Source organism: Cervus canadensis, chromosome 13, assembly GCF_019320065.1.
Source record: "Cervus canadensis isolate Bull #8, Minnesota chromosome 13, ASM1932006v1, whole genome shotgun sequence".
NCBI lineage: Eukaryota > Metazoa > Chordata > Mammalia > Artiodactyla > Cervidae > Cervus > Cervus canadensis.
Genome location: NC_057398.1, coordinates 37,983,817 through 38,008,742, shown reverse-complemented (window position 1 = coordinate 38,008,742; position 24,926 = coordinate 37,983,817). Strand labels below are relative to the sequence as shown.

The 24,926-nt window shown below is 50.4% G+C and overlaps 1 protein-coding gene across 4 annotated transcripts in view; it reads right to left on the bottom strand.

Moving 5' to 3' along the window:
- Window positions 1-271: 271 nt before the first annotated feature.
- The window catches only part of TNFRSF8 (TNF receptor superfamily member 8), a 78,550-nt gene continuing 53,895 nt past the window's right edge, over window positions 272-24,926 (bottom strand). For 3 of the 4 annotated variants that reach the window (XM_043485816.1, XM_043485815.1, XM_043485817.1), the window contains 3 exons: window positions 18,655-18,680; window positions 14,315-14,498; window positions 5,432-10,702 (listed from right to left, as the gene is read on the bottom strand). In XM_043485816.1, coding sequence (XP_043341751.1) covers window positions 10,458-10,702; window positions 14,315-14,498; window positions 18,655-18,680 — 455 coding nt within the window. In that variant the 3' untranslated portion in view covers window positions 5,432-10,457. Of the gene's footprint in view, window positions 1,078-5,431; window positions 10,703-14,314; window positions 14,499-18,654; window positions 18,681-24,926 lie in introns of those variants that run through there. The other variant, XR_006272648.1, reaches the window with a different exon arrangement.

The following is a 24,926-nucleotide window of genomic DNA, read 5'->3' as shown; positions in this document are numbered from 1 at the left end:
GACAGAGGAACCTGGCAGACTACAGTCCCTGGGGTCACAGAGAGCTGGACACAACTGAGTGCCTTTCACTATGGGCTTAGCTGCCCGGTGGCATGTGGAGTCTTCTCAGACCAGGGATCGAACCCATGACCCTGGCATTGGCAGGTGGATTCTTAACCACTGAACCACCAGGGAAGTCCTCTCATATGCTTTTTATTGTCCCTCTGCATGAGGGCAAGGTTGGGTCCCCAGGAACCAGCAGCGCATACAGTTTGAGCTCAATAAATATTTATTTAACAAACTAATGAATAAATTTAATCCTTGCAACTTCTCTTTGGGATAGATGCTTATTTAGTCCAATTTGCAGAGGAGGAAGTGGAGATCCACCACCTGGGTTAGAGACCACACAGTGGGTATTAGAGCCCTGGGTTTACCTCCGTCACAGCAAAGACCACACCCACAGCCATCACCTGACCTCAGACGCATCTCCCCAGTCAGGCTTTGACTCCTTGAGAGCAGTTCCATGGATCCCCATCCCCTCCCAGCCACACTGTATTCCTCAGCATGGTTCCTGACACATAGTAGGTGCCCTGCACAGATCTGTTGCTTGAGTGACAAAATGAGGGGCTGAGTGAATGAATCCATGAACAAATTCATCTTTCATACAGAAATTTCTTAAGATTTTCAGTACTTTGAAAAAATTTTATTTCTCTATTTATTCATTTTTGGCTACAAAAATGAATAAATAGGCTTTCTCTAGTTGCACCAAGTACAGGCAATGCTCTAGTTGCAATGTGCGGGTTTCTTATTGTAGTGGCTTCTCTTTCTGCAGAGTACAGGCTCCAGGGAGGATGGGCTTCAGTAGCTGTGGTTCACGGGCTTAGTTGCCCCAAAGCATGTGGAATCTTCCCAATTCAGTGATCAAACTCTTGTTCCCCACGTTGGCAGGTGGATTCTTTATCACTGGACCACCAGGGAAGTCCTGGAAATATTTTGTATGTGCCCTCTGGAACTAGGCCTCCAACCTTCTTCATAGTCAGTGCTGGGGGAACGTGAAGGACACAGATGTCCCTGTCCTGGGTGGTCCTGGAAGGCTTTCTGAAGGAAGAAGAGAAAGTTGAGGGTGGAGGTTTGGGAGTTGGGATGCTGAGAAGAGATTTCTTGGTGGGGATGTGACCTCCATGTTTGGTAACTTGGGAGGAACACAGTTGGGTTTCACAGGGGTTTTGGATACAGGAGCTGTGACAGGCAGCAGGACATGCCTGGGAGGGCCAGACTGGCAGACGTTGGCCTGTAGGTACTGGGGAATTACTGAAGGCTCTGCGAGAGAATGACCTGGTTGGAGCTGGGCTTTGAAAAGGAAAGGTGGACAGAAGCCAGGAGGCAAACTCCATTCTCTGTACGTTTACTGAGCCCTAAAGATACTATGACAAACATAGACAGTGTATTAAAAAGCAAAAACATAACTTAGCTGACAAAGTTTCGTCTAGTCAAAGCTACGGTTTTTCCAGTAGTTATGTACAGATGTGGGAGTTGGACCATAAAAAAGACTGAGCACTGAAGAATTGATGCTTTTGAACTGTGGTGCTGGAGAAGGTGGTTGAGAGTCCCCCAGACTGCAAGATCAAACCAGTCAACTGTAAAGGAAATCAACCTTGAATATTCATTGAAAAGACTGATGCTGAAGCTGAAGCTCCAATACTTTGGCCACCTGATATGAAGAGCTGATTCATTGGAAAAGACACTGATGCTGGGAAAGATTGAGGGCAGGAGGAGAAGGGGGTGGCAGAGGATGAGCTGTTTAGATAGCATCACTGACTCAATGGACATGAATTTAAGCAAACTCCGGGAGACAGTGAAGGACAGGGAAGCCTGGCGGGCTGCAGTCCATGGGATCACAAAGAGTCAGACATGAGTTAGCGACTGAACATCAAAGATGTCTAAACAGTGTTCTGTAGTGCCTGGGACTCTGGGTTGGGGCCCCAGCACAGTGTAACCCTAGGCTGAGCTACAATGGAACAGCATGGCCAAGTGGTTGAAAACTCAGACTCTAACCATAGCCCAAGTTTGACCTCGGGCAAATGACTTAAGTACTCTGTGCCTTGGTTTTCTCACCTGTAAAATAGGGATAATAATAGTTACCACTTCCTAGAGCATTGTGAGGTTTAAATGAGATAGCCCCAGAAACCTCAATAATTGAGTTTTATTATCTAACGAATGTGCAACTTCCTGGATGGCAAGGATGGGGCATCTTAAATCTCTTTTGTCTGAGCCCAACTCACAGGGACTCAGAGCAGCTCTTAGGGAACTTCTGACGAATGCACGTGGCCCAGAGGACCCGGTCTACCTAGAGAGTCCCTCACTGCCATGTTCATTCACTGGGGGGTCTTCCACCACAAGTGAGGAGCCCTCCCTCGACACCTGCCAAGGCTGTGGGTATTTCCTGAGTGAAGTGTCATCTCAGTGAAAAACAATGTCCCTGAGACAGCCTGTTATTGCATAATCTGCCCACAGCCCTCTGTGACTTCCTGACCAGGCTCCGTGCAGCCCAGGGGCCCCTTCCTGCCCTAGAAGGTGCCATACCCCGCACCCACCCTGAGGGGGAGGTCCAGTAAGACCTCTTGCAGCCTTGGCTTTCCCATCTGGGGAACCATTATTTCAAAAGCCTTAAATGTTCTGGAGTCAGACAGCTTCTGGCCCTGCTACATTCTGATTGCGTGGATTCCTAAATGCACAGGTCAGCCCCACAGTCCAGACAAACTTGGATTTGGTTATTTAGCTTCCTTGAGGCAATGCTGGGAACAGTAATGATCAAATTAAACCCAGTACCTGGCACATGGGGCTTCCGTGGTTGCTCAGTGGTAAAGAATTCGCCTGCCAGTGCAGGAGATGCAGGTTCGATCCCTGCTTCAGGAAGATCCTCTGGAGGAGGAAATGGCAACCCACTCCAGTATTCTTGCCTGCAGAATCCCACAGAGGAGCCTGGCGGGCTACAGTCCATGGGGTCGCAAAGAGTGACTAAATAGCAGCAGCAACAGCCTGGCACATAGTAAGATCTCAAAATTCTCTGAACTCCCATCAGGGTGTGGGAGTCGACATTCCCTCCCTTTGAATCTAGTCTCTGTGACTGCTTGACCAATAGTATGTGACGTGAATTCCCTAGTGGTCCAGTGGTTAAGACTCCATGTTCCAGTGCAGAGGATGTGGGTTCGATCCCTGGTCGGGGAACTAAGATAGCACATGCCTTGTTGCAAAAATAAAAAACAAAAAAAAACAAAAAAATAGAAAAAATATAGAAACAACAGAAGCAACATTGTAACAAGTTCAATAAAGACTTTTTAAAAAATATTACTTGGCAAAAGTGATGCTATGCCCATTTCTGGACCCAGATTTTATGAACATGTCAGTTTTCCACTTGCTACTGGCAGTTGTTTGCTGCAGGAACCCAGCCACCATGCTGTGAGGAAGCTCAAGCAGCTCCAGGTAAGGCCCATGGAGAAGAACCCACAGGCAGCAGCAGCCTGCAGCCATCTCAGAAGTGTGTTCCCCGTGCCAGCTAGTGCTGTTGTGAGCAGGGCTGAGGTGCCCCTGCCAAGCCCAGGTCAAACTGCAAACTTATGAGCAAGATAAGCAACAGGTGGTATTTTAAGCCACTAAGTTTCAAAGTGGTTCATGATGTTGTAAGAGATAACCAGGACAGTTAAGGTCAGTTACTAGCCTGTCAACACTTTTGAGAAATGGGGATCAGCCAGCTCATCTATAAGAACAGTCACTGTGAGGTTAAGTGGTAATGTATATAAAGCATTTTGGCATAGAGTCAATTCCTAACAGACGGTTTCCCTGCCCCTTATGCAGGATTGGCTATGGAACCTTGGGGACTGAGAGAAAAGTGAAGACACTGGCTCCTTGTTCAAAAATTATTAATTTTTCAGACAGGGATAGCAGAGCATTAAACCAAGCATGGGTCCTTCTAAGCGTAGGGTTGTGCACAGTCCAGATACCCTCAAAGCTGCAAAGCCCTTTACCTATAATATTCTCGTCTGATTATGAGGACCATTTTGGCTCTTGCAAACCTGTCTTATAAATAAGAACCCAAGTAATTTACCACAGTTACTTTCATTTTAACACCAATTAAAAAAAAAAAAAGAAAGACAGAAGGAAAGAAAGAAAGGGAAGGAGGGACTGATGGATGGAGAAAGGAAAAGAAAGAAAGAAAGAAAAAGAATGAAAATCATCAAGTGATCATTACTGTTCATTTGGATTAAGATCCCGCACCAAGTCCCAATGAACAGCTAAAGTTGTCTCCGCCAAAAAGCACCAAACTGGGCGGTAGGCAGGTTGTTTACCTCTATGGGGCTCAATTTTCCCCTCTATAAAATGGGAAGGCATGCTCTTGATCTGCCTCCCTTTCAGGGATCCTGAGATGGGGCAGAGTGTGGGTACAAGGGGTTACTGTTCAATTACACAGCTCTCCAGCACAGGTTCTCTGTTCTGCCTGTCCTCCCAGCCTTCTGTCCCAACCTTGGGTCAACCCTGACCTCAGAATCAGACCACCCTTAAGGACAGCATCTTCAAGAAACAAGACTCCAGCTAGGTCAGCAGAAGCATCAGAAAGCCACTTAATCTCAGGAAGGTTTACCCAGTCTTCAGCAACTGTCCCTGTGTGTGTCAGTCGCTCAGTAGTGTCCAACTCTTTGCAACCCCATGGACTGTAGCCCTCCAGGCTCCTCTGTCCATGGGATTTCCCAAGCAAGAATACTGGAGTGGCTTGCCATTTCCTCCTCCAAGGGCTCTTTCCAACCCAGGGATTGAACCCAGGTCTCTGGCATTGCAGGCAGATTCTTTACTGTCTGAGCCATCAGGAAAGTGCAACTGTCTCTGCCTCCCCATAAAAGAGGAATAAAATTGACCTTTCTAAAGGAAACTGGCCCAGAGGGCATATTGCCAGATTTTAACTGTAATGTGAACATAGCCCCAACCATAGCGGCAGCCAGAGTTAAAGTGTTGAATTCCAGCTCTGGCACTTCCCAGCTGTGTGACAGTGGGTTGGTGGCTTAACCTCTCTGACCCTCAATTCATAAAACAGAGTGCTGATACTCAGCCAATTTTTATCTTTCAGTTATCACTATGAAGCCCAAATATGTAAAGAAAGTAGAGTCTTGGGTAATCTCTAAAGCTCATACAATGCTGCATATGATGAATATCATTTGCTGAACAGGAAATATGCCCAGCACCACACCAAACTCTTTACCTGTCTTACTGGTGAAGCTCACAACCATCTTGAGTGTGTGTGTTAGTCACTCAGTCGAGTCTGACTCTTTGCAACCTCATGGACTGTAGCCCACCAAGCTCCTCTGTCCATGGAATTCTCCAGGGAAGAATATTGGAGTGGGTAGCCATTCCTTTCTCCAGAGGAATCTTCCCAATCCAGGGATTGAACCTGAGTCTCCCACATTGCAAGCAGATTCTTTACCATCTAAGCCACTTGAAAAATAATTATTATGCCCATTTTGCAGATTAGGAAACTGAAGCTGAAAGCCCTTGAGAGCTTTCCCAGAGGCCAAGGAGCTGGGAACTGCTTTGGGCTGGAGGCTGAAGTCTGATGGGCCCATCCCCTTTGCTGTATCAGCAGCCAGAGTAATGAAATGAGACAGAGGCAAGTGCTGGAGGGCTAGGGAGGAAAGGGTGGGCCTCACGCTAAGATGACCCATGCCCCACACCAAAACACAGACGCCTCTAGCCTCCCCAGGGTCTTTTGGCTTGGTTTTTCCTCTCCTGGAAGACACCCAGAGAAAGAGGAACCTGGACAGACTCCTTACCCCCCCCTCCTCCCCCTGCGGTGACATCAGCCAAGGGTGCACCGCTGTTGCGATGTTAACCGGGAATGTGGTCTCAGTTCTCTGCTCCTTCTGAGAAAACACATCCAATTGCTTCCTGGCTACCAGCTACTACTGCCTCCTTCCCCGGCTTCCCTCTGAAGTAGGTCAAAACAACCTGTGAGGCCCCTCGTTTGCCTTTCATGCCCATGGCTGAGATAATACCAGGATGTTTATTGTTCTAATAGGAGGAAAACAGAAAGAAATGCAGACTGTGTTCTTAACCATACTTGTGATAAAATCTAAGGGCCTTACAATGGCCCACCAGGCCCTCCAGGATCTGACCCGGTTGCTGCCCTGTTACCTCCCTTTCCTCTCTGCCCTGATCACTAAGCTCTACCAGGGAGTGTGCTTCCTGAACCCTGGGGCCAGGATTCCCACCTGAGGACCTTGGCATTTGCCATCCCCCGTCTGCCTCTTTGGGATATTTGCAGGTCATGTTTAGGTAGAACTTAAAAGGCACCTCCTCCAGGAAGCCCTCTCAAACCACCTGGCTAGAGTTGACCATGCCCTCTGGACTTTCTGCCAGTCCCCGGATTAGGGGTTAGGTTTAGGTAGCACAGAGCATGATCTGACACAAGAATGACTTTGCTCACTGACCTGGTTATGGGATCCCAGAGGGGTGGGGTGTAGGAGCCCAAGGTGGGCTTGGCCACCTTCTCCCTAAGGTCCAAGGAGCTTCCCTTGACGCTTTCGATATGTTCTCTTCGACTTCCAGTCAAGGGTGCGTGTTCAGTCGTGTCCAACTCTTTGTGACCCCATGGACTGTAGCCCGACAGGCTCCTCTGTCCATGGGATTCTCCAGGCAAGAATACTGGAGTGGGTTGTCATTTCCTACTCCAGGGGATCTTCCTGACCCAGGGATCAAACCTGCCTCTCTTTCGTCTCCTGCATTGGCAGGCAGGTTCCTTACCACTGAGTCACCTGGGAAGCCCAGTCAAGGGTACTGACACATTATAGCTTTTCTCTCAGGCCCTGACTGTGAATCCCTTCCCCTACTTATCCTGGCCCCAGCACCTCCTACCTTGCACTTCCCCCACTGCTACATGTTAGAGGACAGGGAGGGTCAAGGAATGGGTGGAGGAGAGAAGGTACCCAAGGAACTTTGATCAGAGCCACCTCTCATCTCTGCATAGATTTTTATTTAAAATCAGGTCCCAGTGACCACAGACAGAGAGGACATCTAAGACACCTTCTTTAGGCTCTTGTGGCTGGAGCGATGCTCTGGAGATTCAGTCCCTTGTTCTCGCTTAGGGACTGACCCTGACCTTAGAGATTCTAAGAACCTTACAGTAGCTTGCAACCTATAGGACGGCCTTGGGAAACAACGGATTTTCTTTGATGCAATAGTTTCCGCAATACACATCACTTACTGTCACTCCCTGACTACAACTGTTCAGGAAGAGGGGTGAGCACGTGTGGGCTGGCTCCTCAGAGCCTGGGAATTGCAATTCTAGGCATCTGGGGCCTTGTCCATCTGCCCACCTGGACATCAGAATGACCAGAAGTGAAGGCAGGATCCCTCGTTGCTGGGCAGGCAGGGCAGGGAAACGCTCTCTGGCTCTCAGGTGGACCACGTGACAGGCAGCGGCTAGTTCAGTGGCCCGGCTGATTGTGAGATCTGGGTGTGGGCTGGAGTCCTGGAGGTGGGGCGGGCGAGGTCACCTCCCTCCAGCCCCCAAGGCAGACACAGTCAGAGCCGGGCTTCGGGCTGGCTGCCTGTGGTGGAGAGGAGGCCCTAGACTGCCCCTGAGTGTGACAAGCTGTGAAATAAAATTCATCTTTTATGGCAAGGCAAGAGAAATTTAAACATAAGAATTCTTCTCTGCCATCTGGCTTCCCCTCTTCCCCCCACTACATTGTGTATCTGTATTATGCATCAAACCAGACTTTCATCAGCAGGAACACCAGCTCAACCAGTCATGTACTCATAGCATCAACAAGACAACTCCTTAAAACATGGCATTGCTTCTTGGTCTTATAAGGGGTCACATGACCCACCACAATGGCACTTAGATCTGGATGATGTAAACCGGTCAATAATATGTCATTTAATGTACAGCCCTCTGTCTCAAAAAAACTTAAACTGTGTCTTGACTTCTAATGGGTGGAATAGTCCTCAGAGCTTTCTGAGATGCTCTTCCCAGATTATAGTCCTAACATTTGGCTCAAATACAGTCTTCCAATTCTTTCTTAGATAGATGAATTTTTTGTTGACACCAGGGAGGCAGACTGACCTTCCTAGCTCTGACTCTAAGCCCAAGGCTTACATTCACCCCCGGTCCTCTCTGGGTTCCCCAAGCTGGGGCGTTCATTTTGCTACTAAGTGACTCCCTTTAGCTGGGGTACTGCTAGGTTCAGCCCAGAGGGAAAAAGGATCGTGGGGAAACCATGTATCCCTCCTACCCAAAGGGAACCTTGGAACCTGAGGGCTTTATTCTGAGTATCCTCAAAGGCTGGGCCTTGGACCGACCAGGGAGGGGGCATTACACAAGGAATGGTCTGCCTCCATCCACAGGGAAAAACCTCCAGCAGTGGGAACTGCTGCCCCAGCAGACAGGAGGCTCCTTGTCCCCAGTGGCTGATAGCCTAGGTGTCTGGGGGCAGAGATAAAGGGGAAACCCCTATCCTGACTGGAGAGGGATCGCTCAGACGTACTCAAATCTCAGGGAGAATTTCCTGAACCTTGCAATTGCTTCCTAAGGGAACTTATGAATTTTTAAAGGATCAAAGTTTTGTGACAGCAAGGGAGCCTGTCATTCCGTGAACCGTATGTCAATATCCTCAGGTCATGGCTGCAGAGCCCTTGGGGGTGGGGGGAGGGTGCAGAGCACCCATACTGTCCTTGCGAAGGGCATTTTGGCAGTTGTCCAGCCCATGTAAACATCAGGTTCTGATGTAAACTGTCTCTCCCAGTGTCCAGCGTCTCTCCAACTTTCCCCAAAACATCTGAGTGGTTTCAGAAACTACCCTTGTGATGCCTGACCCAGCCTCAACTTCCTCCAGAGACTGAGTGGGCTGGTGAGTAAACAGCAGCTTTCCCTGGCCTGCCTTCCAGAGGGTAATTCCAACAGCCTTCAGGCTGCCCGGACTGTGCATCCCGGGGCCACGGCAGACTTATCATCTGCCCACACTCCTTTTCCAAGGCTGTTTGTTTGTTGACTTGAGTCTGAGAGCCCCAAGGAGAGCAGGATGCCGCAGCCCCACGTCAGGGCACTGGATCTTTACTGTGAAACGCAAAAATCCTGAAGTCCAGATTGAACCACAAAATGTTCTTTGTTTTCTGGCAGAATGTCTGGGTGAGACCAGGGAGCTTTTTGACATCCACGTGAGCATGTACACCCAAATCGCCTTTAGGGCTTCCCAAGTGGCTCAACGGTAAAGAATCCACCTGCTAAGGCAGGAGCTGCAGGAGATGGGGGTTCAATCCCTGGGTGGGGAAGGTCCCCTGGAGGAGGAAATGGCAACCCACTCCAGTAGTCTTGCCTGGAGAATCCCACAGACAGAGGAACCTGGTGGTGTCACACCTTGTGGGGTCCATGGGATCGCAAAGACTCGGACATGACGGAGCACATACACCCAGTCTCCATCACAGGCGCTGAGCGGCTGGAGCCCGAGGCTGGGCCTGGGACCATCAGGATCTGTGTATACCTGGCAGGTCTGGGAAGGATGTATCTTCATGACCCAAGACAGAGCACATGGTCCCCACAGAGCAGGCAAGAACCCAGGAAGGGCCCACAGTTCCCCTTCTTCATTTAGCAAGGAAGCCCCCTGGGTGAAGCAGAGCAGGGCCCTTCTCCAGGCAGCAGCTGGGTGGGCAGGGCCTCCGTCTAGGCCAGGGCGCCATGGCTGCTGAGAATCTTCAGGTAGCTGGGTCCCAGATGTCTCTTGCTTCGGGGACAGTGACATGCCCTGGGCCGTGGGCCCACTGTGGAACAGACTGCAGAACTCTGACAGACTGGCAAGACTAGGAGGGTCCCAGTGGCCCAGGCAGGGCTGGAGGCCAGACTGGGGACTCACGTCCGCACAGAGCGCAGCACTGTGGCTGCGGCCAAGATGAGGCAAGCGGACAACACCCCATTACTTGACTTCCCTTCTGATTCAGGAGAAACAAGTATAGGCATTGGCTCCATGTCCGCAGGGCCACTCACAGTAACTAGGGGTGGCTGGCACAGCAGTGAGGCCTGGAGGGCATCACTCCTGAGGCCAGAGTGATGGACAAAGTGGGGTCTGGGGGCGGGGGAGATGTGCCTCGTGGCCTCAGCCTCTGCTTGGTGTGTGTGTTTGATACCCAGGACTCTGGGGCATCTTCTTGGCAGCAGGAGAAGGCACGGGGCCCAGGCCCTCCTGGTCATTCAGATCCAGCCCCTTGGTTGTCTCTGCCGCACAAGCAGAGACTCCCCAAGGTCTGGGTTGGGAGGCAGCTGGGTGGGGATACAAGTATAGAACAGCGGGACCTCCCGTATAGACAGGCTGGGTCCACCACTGGATGCTGGGAATCTCACTTCAGGCCAGACAGGCCTCTGCCACCCGCGGGGTGCCACCAGGGGCACTGTGGCCTTCCAGAGGCACCCAGCTGCCCTCTCAGCCCCAGCCCAGCCCTCATTTCTCAGAGACGGTCGTGGGCAAGGGATCCTCCTTCCCTTCTTCCTCCACCGAGAACATAACGTCCCCACAGCTGCCCAGCGGTGGCTCCGTCTCCTGCTCCGGGTAGTGGGAGGCATAGTCCGTCTCCAGCTCCTCCTCCAGCTCGGGCCCGGCTGGCCCCGCTGGGCCTTGGCCCTCAGGCACCTCGGCCTTCACGGTCCCCACAATCACGGTGTCAGCTTTCATGATGTAGATGTTCTCTGCAAGGCAAAAGGGTGGGGGAGATGAGGAGACCAGGGCCCCAGCTGTACAGAAGCCAGGAGGCAGAGGAGGGTCCCCATCCTAGCTCTGCCACTCCTGCTGTGTGGCCTCAGGGAGAACATACAGCCTCTCTGATTCACAGTAAACCCCGCTGCCTTCACAGGTGTCCTGGGGTTCAAAGGAGATAAAACAGCTAGCAGTTGCCTGCTGAGGGCTTAAGGACTGGAGGTGCTCCTGATTTTCTTGACATTTCTGCAGGGATGGGGCAGAAGAGGAGAGGACAGGGTTAGAAGAGAAAGCAAGAAGTGGGGAGAAATCAGGGAACAATGACGTTGATATCGAGAGCACCATTGAACACTGGCAGAGCTTAGCCTTGCCGGATGCCGCCTTGGATGTTTCCCACACACTAGCCTCCGAATCTTCGCATCACTTCCACAAGGTAGATGGCCTATGATTATACGATCCCCATTTACAGATGGAGCTCAGGGATGTTAAATGACCTGTCCAAGGTCACCAGGTAGTCAGTAGAAATCCCCAAAGAAACTCCACCCTGCCCAGCTTCCCTTTCAGCACCTATTCACGTGCCTAAAGCAGAAATCTGGGGATTGTGGGGGCGGGAGAAGGGGAAGGGGGCCGCGGCAACACGTCTTGGTTTTCCTGAGATGCAGTTTTCAAAGTTCTGAGTCCCAGGAACTTCTTCAGTCTAGGCAAACCCAGACCACATCCTACAGAAACCTCAACCCTGTTAATAATCGCCAAGAGCCTGAGATCTGGACAGCTTTGCAGGGGCTGGTATATCTTGGTGTTTATTGCTTATTGCTGTGTGCCTGCCTAGCAAACAGGAGGGCTGCCTGTGTGAACTGCATGGATGAATGACCAGCCCAGCCTGTTAGCGGCATTACCCACCCCACCACTGACCTCCTGCTTCCAGGGCTTTGGAGTCTCAGGGGAGCTAAATAAGCTGCAAAAGAAGCTGGGAAGTAGGGAGCCTGGCTTTCACCCAGATCAGCTAACTGTAAACTCCAGCAGCCCAGCTTCTGATGGCCTTGAGCTCAGGGCAGGGTGCCAGCTCCCAGCCCCTCAGCCCTAGAACTCTCTCTGGAGTCTGAATGGGGAAGCTATCAAGAGGGAACTTGAGAGCTAGGGTGGGGTGCAGGATGGCTGGGGCTCAGGATGCCTGCCTCGCTGGGGAACCCAGTTACACCCCTCTGATTCAGGAACCCCCCCAAAGATTCTTGGGGCCCCTGCACCCTCAACCCCATTGCATAATCTAGTTTTTCTGTTTTGGATACCTCTAGGAGAGAGAGAAGGTTACAAGAATGAAACAAGCTGTAGGCTGGGAGCACCTTACCCCCCAAAAGAGAGAGCACGGCTTCAAGTCACACACCCTCCACTAAAGCCTGCAGAACCTGACCAGAAGGGCTAGCAAAAGATAGAAGCCAGTGATGGTGAGGTGAGGGAAAACACAGAAGAAACAAGGAGGGCCAGAGATGAAAGAGACAGACAGACAGACGTAGAGGAGGAGGGGTGTGAATGAAGCGGGGTGTGTTTGTCCAGGTAGAAGCAGCCAAAGCTGGGGGGCCGGGCTGTCACCCCCTCACGTTCCTCGGGTCCTGATTCCCTGGGCTCTGTCCACCACCACAGGGCTGTCCGCTCCCCAGCTGGGAGGGAGAGGGTCTTCCAGAAGCTGCTTGGATTTCCTGCCCCATTCAGGGCTCCAGCATCCAAGGAAGTCGTCTTGGTTGGGGGCAGAGGGGTGGTGGTGAAGGGTTCCCTATGCCTGGTGCCCAGGGGTAGAGGGGTAACCAGAGTGTGGTCCCCTTGGGAACTGGACCAGGGGGTATTCCTCTAGGGAGATGTCAGAAGAACAGAGGGCTCACCATCTCCTGAATGTTCCAGGAAGACCTCCTCTAAGCTTACAGACCAGGCTTATAGACCAGGCTCCCCATGCCCCAGCCCTGCTGGGAGCCTGGTGCCTCCCTCTACCCACCCCTGCCAAACACTCCCAGAGCCCCAGGCCTGTGGTTCCAGGCACTGTGCTCAGCAAGGACTCAAACATTCAAACTAGGACTTCTTAAGAAATTAGCAAGAGGATGTCTTCAGCAGTATTTCCCAAATTACATCCTTTTCCAATAAAACTTGCTGAAAGCTGCAATTCCCGCCCTGAAGAGTTCCATCCACCAACCCCTGCTACAGAATTGTGTAGGACAATCACAAATGCCTCTTCGGGATGATCTCAGTGATGGTTAACCCTCCAGAGAAGACAGAGATGGATCCCATTAAGACCTTGCCCCTCGGGGAGCTCAAAGCCAGGTGGGGTGGGGAGGAAGCTGAAAACACAGTCACACTGCTGGGAGCTGAGGACACAAGGTGGAGAGGCCTGGGTTCTGGGGGTACCCAGGGGGTGTCTCCTAGACAGGAGAGTGGAGAGGGCAGAGAAGGCTTCCTGGAGGAGGAGGCAAATATGCAAGGTCCTGGGACATCAGGAATTTATTTAAGACTTCCCCTGGCAGTCCAGTAATTAAGATTCCTCACTCCCCCTGCAAGGGGCATGGGTTCGATCCTTGGCCAGGGAACTAAGATCCCACAGGCTAAGGGGTGTGGTCTAAAATGAAAAGAATTGACTAGATTCAAGGAGGTGAAGTTGACTATTCCAGGTGAGGAAGAAGGTCCCACGGAGAAGCTCAGATGTGAGAGAGGGCTCCAAAAATAGAAAACTGCCACTGAGCAGGAGGAGCAGAACTGCGGGGTTGGGAGGCAGGCAAGCCTGGTAGGGAGGAGAAAAAGCAGCCTGGAATTCACACTGCAGGGAGCAGGGACTCCTTGGAGGGCTTCAAGCAGGGGTATAATATGGGCAAGTATCCATTTTGGTAGAAGTGCTCTTGATGTACCAGGGTGAGGGGAGGAGGAGGAAGGAGACTCGAGAGTGGAAGGTTCGCCTTGGCTGGAGGGAGGCTGCAGTTCGGGGCACCAGGGGAAATCACTTCTTCCTGCTGAACCGATGTTTCTCCAATTGTAAAACGGAGGGACTGACTCGATCCTCAGGAGAGGTGACCAGAGCGCAGTGCCCAAATGTGAACACATCAGCCAAGCGGCAGCTGTTGGCTGACCTCTCTCCTGACATCTCCCTCCACCCGTCTTAAGGGCCCTGTGCTGGGGGCTGGATGGTGTTTACTTCCCCTCTAATAAGAGCAGACACCAGGCAAAGGGAGCCCCGCACCCACCCTCTGGTGGTGCAAACATCATTTCATAAATTCTCACAATGACCCTGGGAAGTCAGAACTATTGACTATCCTTGGTTTGGTGGTGGTGGTTTAGTCGCTAAGTCATATCTGAATCTTACAACCCCATGGGCTGTAGCCCGCCAGGCTCCTCTAGTTTACAGAAATTTAAATTGGGATGAAGAGGCGGAGCAAGCTGTAGATACCCCTGAGAATGGCTTAACTCCTTCATGAAAAGCATCTCCTACTTATAAAAGCTGGTGGGGGAGCCCCTGCCTCTTCCTTGCTGAGCTTTCCATCCCCAGGGTCTCTGGTCCCTTGTTAGGGGCTCAGGGTCCATCTTCCGCTGCCCCCTCAGCACTCCAGGACCCCCCAAACAGGCCGACTCACCAATCCTGTTGTTGGTGTGCTCCATGGTCCCTCGGGGTTCAGGTAGGTCTGTGGGGGATGGGGGGTTGCTGACTGGGCTGGCCTCCAGCAGCCGCAGGCTCTCCAGGCAGGTCTCCACAGCTGGGCGGCTCAGTAAACCCTGCTCCTCATTGCCTGGGTCTGCCACTGATATGCTCTTGGTCAGCTGCAGTGGGCAGAGGAAATGGTGCTGAGGCAGGATACCCCAACCTCCCCCAGTCTCTGCGCTGGGGAACCCCTGTTTCTTCATCTCCATAGACCCCAGCGAGTCTCCCTCTCTGCTTCAAAGCCACCATGTGCTACCCTGGGCTTCTCAGCATGGATGACCTGATGTTCCTGCACATGGGACCCTGTGAAGGCATGTCGTTTTTAACTGGCACTAAATAAGGATAGTGGAGCATCACATACAATGCGTACCATGTATGTGGTCCTCAACACGTGCTAATCCTTAACAACCACTCTGCATGAGTGCATGCTAAGTCACTTCAGTTGTGTCTGACTCTGTGACCCTAAGGACTGTAGCCCACCAGGCTCTTCTATCCATAGGATTCTCCAGGCAAGAATACTGGAATGAGTTGCCAAGCCCTCCTCCAGGGGATCTTCCTGACCTAGGGATGGAACCTGAGTCTCTTATGTCTCCTGCATTGACAGGTGGGTTCTTTACCACTAGCACCCCATGGGAAGCCCAACTAGTCTACAAGGTGGTTAATATCTCCCCATTTTACAGATAAAGAAACTGAGGCACAGAAGAGTCAAGTAACTTGCTCAGGGTTAGTTAGTAACTGTCTGGCCAATACTGGAACCCCAGTGTCTCCCTTTGGAATCCATACATGTTTGCTCAGTCTACAAGTGTCAGCTCCAGGCCCACCCCAACTCCCCTGCTCCTGGGACAGCAGTCTTTTATGATCACACTAATGTCCTAAAAACAGATATGTTTCAGGAAAATGTTGGTTTCGGTTTTGACCGTTCTGTAAGTGCCAAGAAGAAGTGGTCTCATGAAATGTTCTGACATAAATACCGTTTACCTTCAGGCTTCGAAAGGGAATGAGTTTGAATAATTCCAAAAATATAGTTACATAATCCTTCATATTCTTTTAAAAAAATTTGAAGTCTAAAAGATGGTAGTCTTAAAGAAGTTATTATTTACGAACTGGACCATGTGGCCAAAATATATTTGATTATCTTTGCTGTTGTTGTTCAGTCGCTCAGTTTTATATGACTCTTTGTGACCCCACGGACTGCCTCACGCCAGGCTTCCCTGCCATTCAGCATCTCCTGGAGCTTGCTCAAACTCATGTCCATTGAGTCGGTGATGTCATCTAACCATCTCACCCTCTGTTGTCCCCTTCTCCTCCTGCCTTCAATCTTTCCCAGCATCAGGATCTTCTCTAATGAATTGGCTCTTCGCATCAAGTGGCCAAAGAATTGGAGCTTCAGCATCAGTACTTCCAATGAATATTCAAGATTGATTTTCTTTAGGATGGACTGGTTTGATCTCCTTGCAGTCCAAGGGACTCTCAAGAATCTTCTCCAACACCACAGCTCAAAAGCATCAGTTCTTTGGTGATTAGCCTTCTTTACGGTCCAACTCTACCACTCATACAAGACTACTGGAAAAACCATAGCTTTGAGTAGAGGGACCTTTGCCAGCAAAGTAATGCCTCTGCTTTTTAATATGCTATGTAGGTTTGTCATAGCCTTTCTTCCAAGAAGCATCTCTTAATTTCATGGCTGCAGTCACCATCTACAGTGATTCTGGAGCCTAAGAAAATAAAGTCTGTCACTGTTTCCATTGTTTCCCCATCTATTTCCCATGAAGTTATGGGACCGGATGCCATGATCTTAGTTTTTTGAATGTTGAGTTTTAAGCCAGCTTTTTCACTCTCCTCTTTCATCTTCATCAAGAGGCTCTTTAGTTCCTCTTCACTTTCTGTCATAAGGGTGGTATCATCTGCATATCAGGGATTATTGATATTTCTCCCAGCAATCTTGATTCCTGCTTGTGCTTCATCCAGCCCAGCATTTCACATGATGTACTCTGCACATTAAGTTAAATAAGCAGGGTGACAATAAACAGCCTTGATGTACTCCTTTCCCAATTTGGAATCAGTCTGTTGTTCCATGTCCAGTTCTAACTGTTGCTTCTTGACCTGCGTAAGGTTTCTCAAGAGACAAGTAAGGTGGTCTGGTATTCCCATCTTTAAGAATTTTCCAGTTTGTTGTGATCTTCATGGTCAAAGGCTTTGACATAGTCAATAAAGCAGAAGTAGATGGTTTTCGGGAATTCTCTTGGTTTTTCTACACTTGATCTTAGCCAAAAGGCCAAGAAGCAATTCTTGGTTTTTCTATGATCCAACAGATGTTGGCAATTTGATCTCTGGTTTCTCTGTCTTTTTTAAATCCAGCTTGAACATCTGGAAGTTCTTGGTTCATGTACTGTTGAAATCTAGCTTGGAGAATTTTGAGCATTACTTTGTTACCGTGTGAGATGAGTGCAATTGTGTGGTAGTCTGAACATTCTTTGGCATTGCCTTCCTTTGGGATTGGAATGAAAACTGACCTTTTCCAATCCTGTGGCCACTGCTGAGTTTTCCAAACTTGCTGGCATATTGAGTGCAGCGCTTTCACAGCATCATCTTTTAGGATTTAAAATAGCTCAACTGGAATCCCATCATCTCCACTAGCTTTGTTCGTATCTTACAAATCATTAAATACCTTTTTCATGAAACTTCTTGATATCATAACAGCAACTCATCTGACCCAAGCATGTTTGAATGTGATCTCCCATGATTTGAAATTGAACCTATAGTGTGGCTCCATCTATTATGTTTAAAAATAGACAGTGGAGGCTTCCCTGGTGACTCTGTGGTAAAGAATCGCCTGTCAATGCAGGGGACACAGGTTCAGTCCCTGGTCCGGGAAGACTGCACATGCCACAGAGCAACCAAGTCCAGGCACCACAACTCCTTAAGACTGTGCGCTCTAGAGCCCGTGCTCTGAAACAAGAGAAGCCACTGCAAAGAGAAGCCCATGCACCACAACTAGAGATTAGCCCTTGCTCACTGCAACGAGAAAAAGCCCATACGTAACAACAAAGACCCAGCGCAGCCAAATAAATAAACTTTAAAAATACTATTTTAAAAAAAGAAAGGAATAGAAGAACTGGTAAGTGGGGGGCAAGTGGGCAAACCATACATACCTGAGAACTGGTCATATGGTATGTTTCATCCTGTCCCCTCTCAGCTGTGGAAAGCAGTGCCGCTCCTCTCCCCAAGCCCCTACACTGGTCCCTGCGTTGCCCCTGAGAGGCCAGCACAGAGCAGGGCCCCAAGCGAAGCCTGGCAAGGACCTGGTGTACACGCCCCATGCAGGATGGCTGCAGGATCGGTGGTAACATGTGCAAAGCCCCTGGCCCAGTGCCTTGCACAGCAAGCGCGTCATAAAAGGCGGGTGAAGATGGCCTTGCTAGGAGTCAGCTCAGGGTAACAGCTCAGAGCACCTGCTTTGGAGTCACACACAACAGCCCTCAAATCCCGGCTGATCTATTTTCCAACTGTGGAATCACCTTTCCTGTCTGGGCCTCTGTTTCCTCTCGGACAACAGTACCAACCTCAGTGTGTTGCCAGGACAAACCGGAACAGCTTGGAGAAACACAAAACCAGATGCCGAGCTCACGGTAAGTGCTCCATGCACACACATGTGCTGAGTCACGTCTGACTTTTTACGACCCCATGAAGTGTAGCCCGCCAGGCTCCTCTGTCCATGGGATTCTCCAGGCATGAGTACTAGAGTAGGTTGCCATTTCCTCCTCCAGGGGATCTTCCCGACCCAGGGATCAAACCTCCATCTCTTGCATTGCAGGCGGATTCTTTACCACTCTGCCACCTGGGAAGTGCTCCATACATGCTAGCTAAAGTTTCAAAAGTTTGTGCTACTGACTTGACATCCCAGCTTTGAGGATGAGACTCACAGAGGGGAAAATGAACCCAGCCTGCCCTCAGACCACACCAGGCACCCGAATGGTCAAAACCAGACCTGCCGTCTGGCCGGCCCTTCTGGAAGTCCCCAGCAGGATGAGCCAGGAGCCGAGGCTGCCGTGGGGGTGGGGTTGCTCATCCCCCGCCAGGGCCTGGCTGAGGCCCCACCGCGTTCAGAGCTCCCTGCGTGGGGCAGACCCAGCCTGAACTTGCAGGGGAACCTGCACCTGGGCCGTGGGAGGGAAAGGACCCACCCAGTCACTGTCAGAACCAGCAGCTCTGATGGAGGAGGAGTCATATGTAGGGGCACAAAGCTGGGGTGGGGGCAAGGGAAAGGCTACTTACTATCGGGTTCCTCCCCGGCTTGGAATCTGCAAGGAGAAAAAGAGCAGTCACTTCACCAAGGGGCATCTGGCAGCTGCCTGGCCCTGCCCCACCCCACTGCGGGCACGTGCCCCCTCCACTGCCCCCAGGGTGGAAGCTGGTCCTTCCTCAGACCTCACTCTGGAGAACAGTGGATGGGTTTCAGGCCCGGGGCACAGGGCCTCGCTTCCCGGACAGCCAGAGAACAGGGCAGTCATCTCTCTCCCAGCCACCAAGCCCCTCAGCACTCCGGACCCCATCCACGCACTCCCACACACCCACAGGAGTGGTTCGGGACCAGCGCGCACCCCAGCTGGAGCCGAAGAGGCTCTGGCAGGGTCAGAAGCTGGTCTGTGGCTGCTGCCACCAGGGGCAGAAGAGGCCAGAGCCCCCCAGAGCAACATGTGAAACTCAGGAGGATCCTCCACACAGGAGGATCTCATGGTGATAGAGAGAGGGTGGTGGGTCCTGAGGATCCTTTCTGAGCCCCTGCGTCAGACATGCCTAAAGCCAGATGGCCGAAGAGCCCTTTAGGCTCCGGCCAGCGTGAATTTGGCCTTCCATCACATGCGCCCAAAACAGCCCACGTGACCAGTCTCACTGGTCATCACACTTCCGATAGTGTGGGCTCGGGACACACCTGGTGGGCTCCGGCCACAGTGATCCTCAGGGCACAACCTTCAACTTCTCACCCTAAACCCCACCCTCCTCTCCAACTTCTCTCTCGAATTAAACAGGGCGTCAGGTCAAGGCCAAGTATATGTTGACCCTTAACCACAGCCAGATGGAAAACTGGAAAAGCTAGAGGTGGTACCCGGAGACATGTTTACACCAGGGTGAGTCAGCTCCCAGGCGCTGAGTGCTCTGGGAGCGCACAGCCCCTTACACTCCCAAGGGGACCACCTACAGGGTCTTGACTTTTGTTGCCTTTAGGTGTGGACACCTGGCCAGAGAACTCGCATATGAAGAGGCCAGCCAGCTGAGTCACCTCTGTACCTCTGTCTGACCTCAGCTGCTCTGGGGAACCAACCTCCTCAAATCCTAGCAGAAATGCACACTGGGGGCCAACCAGCCACAATAAAACAACACAATGGGCAATTTGAACCTGCTGTGTAGACACCAGGTCACTCTGGGGGACAATCTTCCATGTCCATTTTAAATGACCATCCGCAGGTAAAGTGTCTAAAGGGGAAATGGACCAGAATCATGGTCAAGAGAAACATGTGTAAAATGACACAATGGTTGATTACTGAGTTAACAAACAAATCTGGGAACTGCTGTTCCCAGCAGAGCAGTCACCTTAGGAGGCTCGTGGCTCTCTCCCACGAGGTGGCCACTGTCCAGTGCCCGAGCCAGCATTTTGAGAAGTGTTGTCCGGCCTGAGGCACATTCTTTTAAATGAAGTCAGAGAAGCCAAATCTTTATCCTTTGAGAGTTATTTTTGAGTTCTGCAAACAGCCAACTGTCATTTGGCAGGGAGTCATTGAGGGGAGAAAGTATGTGACAAAGTAACAAAACAGAATAAACAAAAATGATAAAACACAGTCCTGGAGAGGATGTGGGTAAACAGGAACACAGCTGCTCATGCCCTGTGAACTGCTTCCCTCTTTCTCAAGAACCATCTGGCAGTGAAAACTTCACACACTTTGACTTAGTAATCCCTCTTCAGGGACACACTCTCAGGAAATAACTCAAAGGAAAGTAACCAGGCTGTGCACGGCAGTGGAGCCTACAATAAGCAAAAAACTGAAAAAGCGCCAGATGCCAAACAAGGAAGCGGCTTAGTAGTCCTGCATCGGAGGCCTGCCTAGCCGTGTAACCCCAGCACAATCCTTCCCCTCTCCCAGTCTTAGTTCTCTCATATGGAAAAAGGGCAAGATCATGCCCCTTCGGAGGGTTTTTATGAAGATTAAATGAGATCTCAGAAGAGAAGGTGCCCAGGAATCAATAATGTTGAGAGTATATTCTCTCTTATTTTTTTGAGTTTCTGTGGGCTTTATTGGGATAAGTTAACAAAAATCAAGATTTCATCAGCCATCGTTTCTTAATTTATAAAGTCAGCAGAGACTCTGGTCCGTATATGAAAATGTGAAAATATTAGTCACTCAGTCATGTCCGACTCTTTGTGAGCACATGGACTATACAGCCCAGTCCACCAGGCTCCTCTGTCCATGGAATTCTGCAGGCAAGAACACTGGAGTGGGTAGACATTCCCTTCTCCAGGGGACCTTCCCGACCCAGGGATGGAACCCAGGTCTCCCGCATTGAAGGTGGGTTCTTTACCATCTTAGCCCCCAGGGAAGCCCTCTGGTCCACATATGTGTACATACAAAACATAACACATTTCAACATAAACAGAGTCCCACTGGGACATTTTGCCAGTTAACAGAAAGCCAATTTTCCCTTTCCCCAAAAGTCTTCAAAATTGAGTCCCCACCATTCACTTCTCGGTGGAACTAGTCCCTTGTGGCTAGGGACACTGGAGGTCTATCCCATCTACTAAACAAAAAAATTGTTTCCAAGTTTTAATTTGAGAGCACATACTCTTGATAGGTTGTGATGAAAATGACACTGAACTCATATGGTCTTCCTCCTCCAAACCCATGACTCCAGTCTAATCAGGACAAAAACCCTAGACCAATTCCAACAGAGGATCATCCTATAACTTAACTGACCAGCACTCTTCAAAACTGCCAAGGTCATCAAAAGCTAGGAACGCCAGAAACTGTCAGAGGCCAGAGAAGCCTAAGGCACAAATGTAAAGTGGGATCCTAGGTGGGATCCTGGAGCAGTAGAAGCATGTTAGGCAAAGCTAAGTAGATCTGAACAGACTATGGGCTTCAGATAATAGTAGTGTATCAGTATTGCTTTTATTGTGACAAATGTACTGCAGTAGAATAAGATGTTTATAATAGAGGAAATTGGGTGTGGGCTATATTTCCACTAACTTCTCAAATTTTCTGTAAGTCTAAAACTTTTCTTTAAAATGAAGTCTGTTTAGACTTTTTAAATTAAAACATTAAAAAGGGAAGGAAAATAAACAAAAAGGAAGGTGGCTAGAATGCTCCATAGCACCTAAGGGGCCCCAGGATACTCCCGTGGCTTGACAGTCCACCACACCGAGAAGAAAACCAGCTTTCAATACTGTCTCTCAGAAACCAGCATAAAATAATGTCAAGGTGAAAAGGCAGCATCCAGATGGCATCAACCTCAGCCTACAGCCGTGTTACAACCTGCCTATGTTCTTTAAAAGACCTAGAATGAACGGTGCCAACTGTAGAGGTCAGATTTCATAAGTGCTTTCTCCCTCAAAAATTTTGCTTCAGTTCCCTGTCTTCATTCATTGGTAACCTTGCTTTTTTGGAATAATCGCAATCTTCTCACAAATGTGTCCAGCGTCCCAGGACACAAATCCAGCGACAAACTGGGCATCGGCAGCTCCCTCCGTCCCCAAAGAGAAGTGCTTGGTTTCCCAGAGCTGATCTGAGGGCTGCTCAAGCCAAGCTCGTGGGTTCTGACACCCAAGTTATCCATCCTTTCCATCCCTGTTGCTCTCTGCTGTCAGTTCCGTCCCCTCTCTGGCCTGGGGTTCTGGCTGCTGTGGGAAGTGGAACAGACCCAAGGAAGCAGTTTGGCAACAGGCAGCCTTAGATTCCAATCCAGGAAGGGGCAGGGAATTATTACAAGCTAAGCTGGGAACACGGTAATGGAGTGCTCCAGGGAACCCCCTGGCGGTCCAGTGGTTGGGACTCAGCACTCTGACTGCCAAGGGCTGGGGTTTGATCCTTGGTCAGAGAACTAAGATCCCACAAACTGCATGGCCCAGCCAAAAAAAAGGAAAAAAAAAAAAATTCCTTCAATTAAAAAAAAAAAAACAGATTTAAAAAAGAGATGAGTTCCAAACACAGAAAGATAGAACCAAAAGGACACAGAGCCAGCTTGAAGGGGCCCTCACTGGCATCACCCGGGACAATTTGAACATCAAATTAAGCAACAACGACGGCAGAGTAAGAAAGGAATCACACATCCAGACAGACAAACATACAGAAACGGAGGAAAGGCTGATGACACACCATTACTCACAGAGCCTCAGAGTACCTCCCCTCACCTTAGCGATGACCACAGAGGAAAGAGGACTGCATGCTGGAGAAGGCTGGCAGACACCACGCTAATCCAGGGCTTATGGTGAACATGCAGGGGAAGAGACAAAGGGAAACCTGGCGGGGGGTGGGGATGGGTGGATACCTCACTCCAGAGTCAGGCAAACCTGGGGTGAGGGGCAGCCACAGAATCACTGGTGGAATCTTCCAAAATGGCAAGGTCAGGACCGGGAGGGAGAAACTCAGACTAGAGGGGACACAAGACACAGTGGCCAAATGCAACAGGGGAGGCTGGACTGCATTCAAGGTACTGTTAGCAATGCACGAAGAAACTTGACTGGGGTCTGAGAACTAGCTGGTGGTGATACAGCAAAGCAAATTCTCTGATGTTGACGATTTCACTGCAATTGTGTGAAATACACACTCAGGTATTCAGGGGTGAAAAAGCATGAAGTCAGTAACTTACTCTCAAAATAGTTCAGGAAAAATAGGTTCACCATACTTTTCTGTATGTTTGAAGTTGTTTCAAAACAAACGAAGCAATGTTTCCAACTTAAAACCGCCTGAAGTAACAGATAAAGTAATGATGACAGTGTCTTTCTAAATGAAGGGTTAAAAGACTTTCACCCAGTGTTTTTCAACCAGGAGAGACGTTTCCCCTCCAGGACACGTGTGGCAGTACCTGGAGACATTGCTGGCTGTCACAGACGGGAGGTGCTGCCAGTATCTGGTGGATCTACAGACCAGGACTGCCTGGCATCCTGTAACACACAAGACAATCCCCACAGCAAAGAAAGATCCCAGCGGGTGTCAACAGTGCCAGGGTACCCTTTATGCAAAAACCTAACCAGCACCACCAGCAAAATCCTGGTCGGCCATACTGCTCATTAACCAAGTGGCCTTAGACAAGCTTCTTCCTCTTCCTGTGCCTCAGCTTTCTCATCTGAGAAATGGGTATAACAGGCCTCTGGGAGGAATAAGATGAGAACACACGTGTACTGATGGAGATGCCTGCCCCTGAGGACAGAGGCCACCAAGTCAAATCCATTCAGGGATGGGGGTGAGCATCAAACAGGCACCTGTCCAGATCACTGCTAACCACACCTGGGGCTCCCCGAGCCCTGGAGTTCTGAGACCAGGAGGACTGAGGCCAGACTATTCCCACTCTGCTTGAGCTGGTCAGAAAGCTTGGGAGGGCACTTGCCGGACCCAGCACAGGGCCACTAGGAGGTGCACGGTGGATACACAAAGGAGCGGACAAGCGCACAAAGACTCCTGCACCCCTCCAGCTCCCACTGCATCCACCCTGCTGAGCACACCCACGTCTTGCACCCTGCGTCACCTCCTTCCCTGGGAATCAGACCCCCAAGGACGCACCGGAAGCCAGCGCGCCAGAAATGGCACCAAACAGGGTGGACGCCACTGAGGCCCAGGCTCAGTTCCTGGTAGGTCTGACTTTTTAAGAGAAGGTGCTTTTTGTCTTTTCTCTCTCTCTCTCTCTTTTTTTTTGTATGTGTGCGACAAAACTGCTATCATGGAGGTTTGAAGAAAAAAATAAACTGACAGCAATGGAAACTCGAATACTAGAAAAATGTCAAGAAAGCAAACGCGGGTTTCAATGAGACACTGAGCCTGACAGCTCATGGAAAAAGGCTTGAAACTGTCAAAACACAAAAACCCCCCTTGCGAAGAGAACACAAGCACCTGCTTGTGAAACTCATCAAACCCAAAACACGCCTCATGCACTGGGTTCGGGGGCCCAAGTCAGAAGCCAGGCCAGGGCAAAGCTTTCCGTGGGGCCTGGGGACGTGGGGGGCGAGGAGGTCTGCGTTGACTGCTGGGTGTCAGGGTGGGCACTGCGTGGTGGACAACCCACGGTGGGGGGTGGGGTGAGGAGGAAGAGGGTAAAGGACCGAGACCTCTGCCGGTGAGACCTGCCGTCTCCAGGTTCCTGAGTCTGGCGATGGCAACCACAGATAGCGTGGCCCTGCGTCTCGTCTCTTCATTATGAAATGAAGAACATCACCCATTTCCTGTGGGGCTTCTGGGTCTGTGAGACCCTCATAGGACCCTGCCTTGAAACCAGAAAGGAAGCTCAAACCATTTATGTTTGCTCCTTCCCCTGTGGTCAGGGCCCATACACAGTAGGTGCTC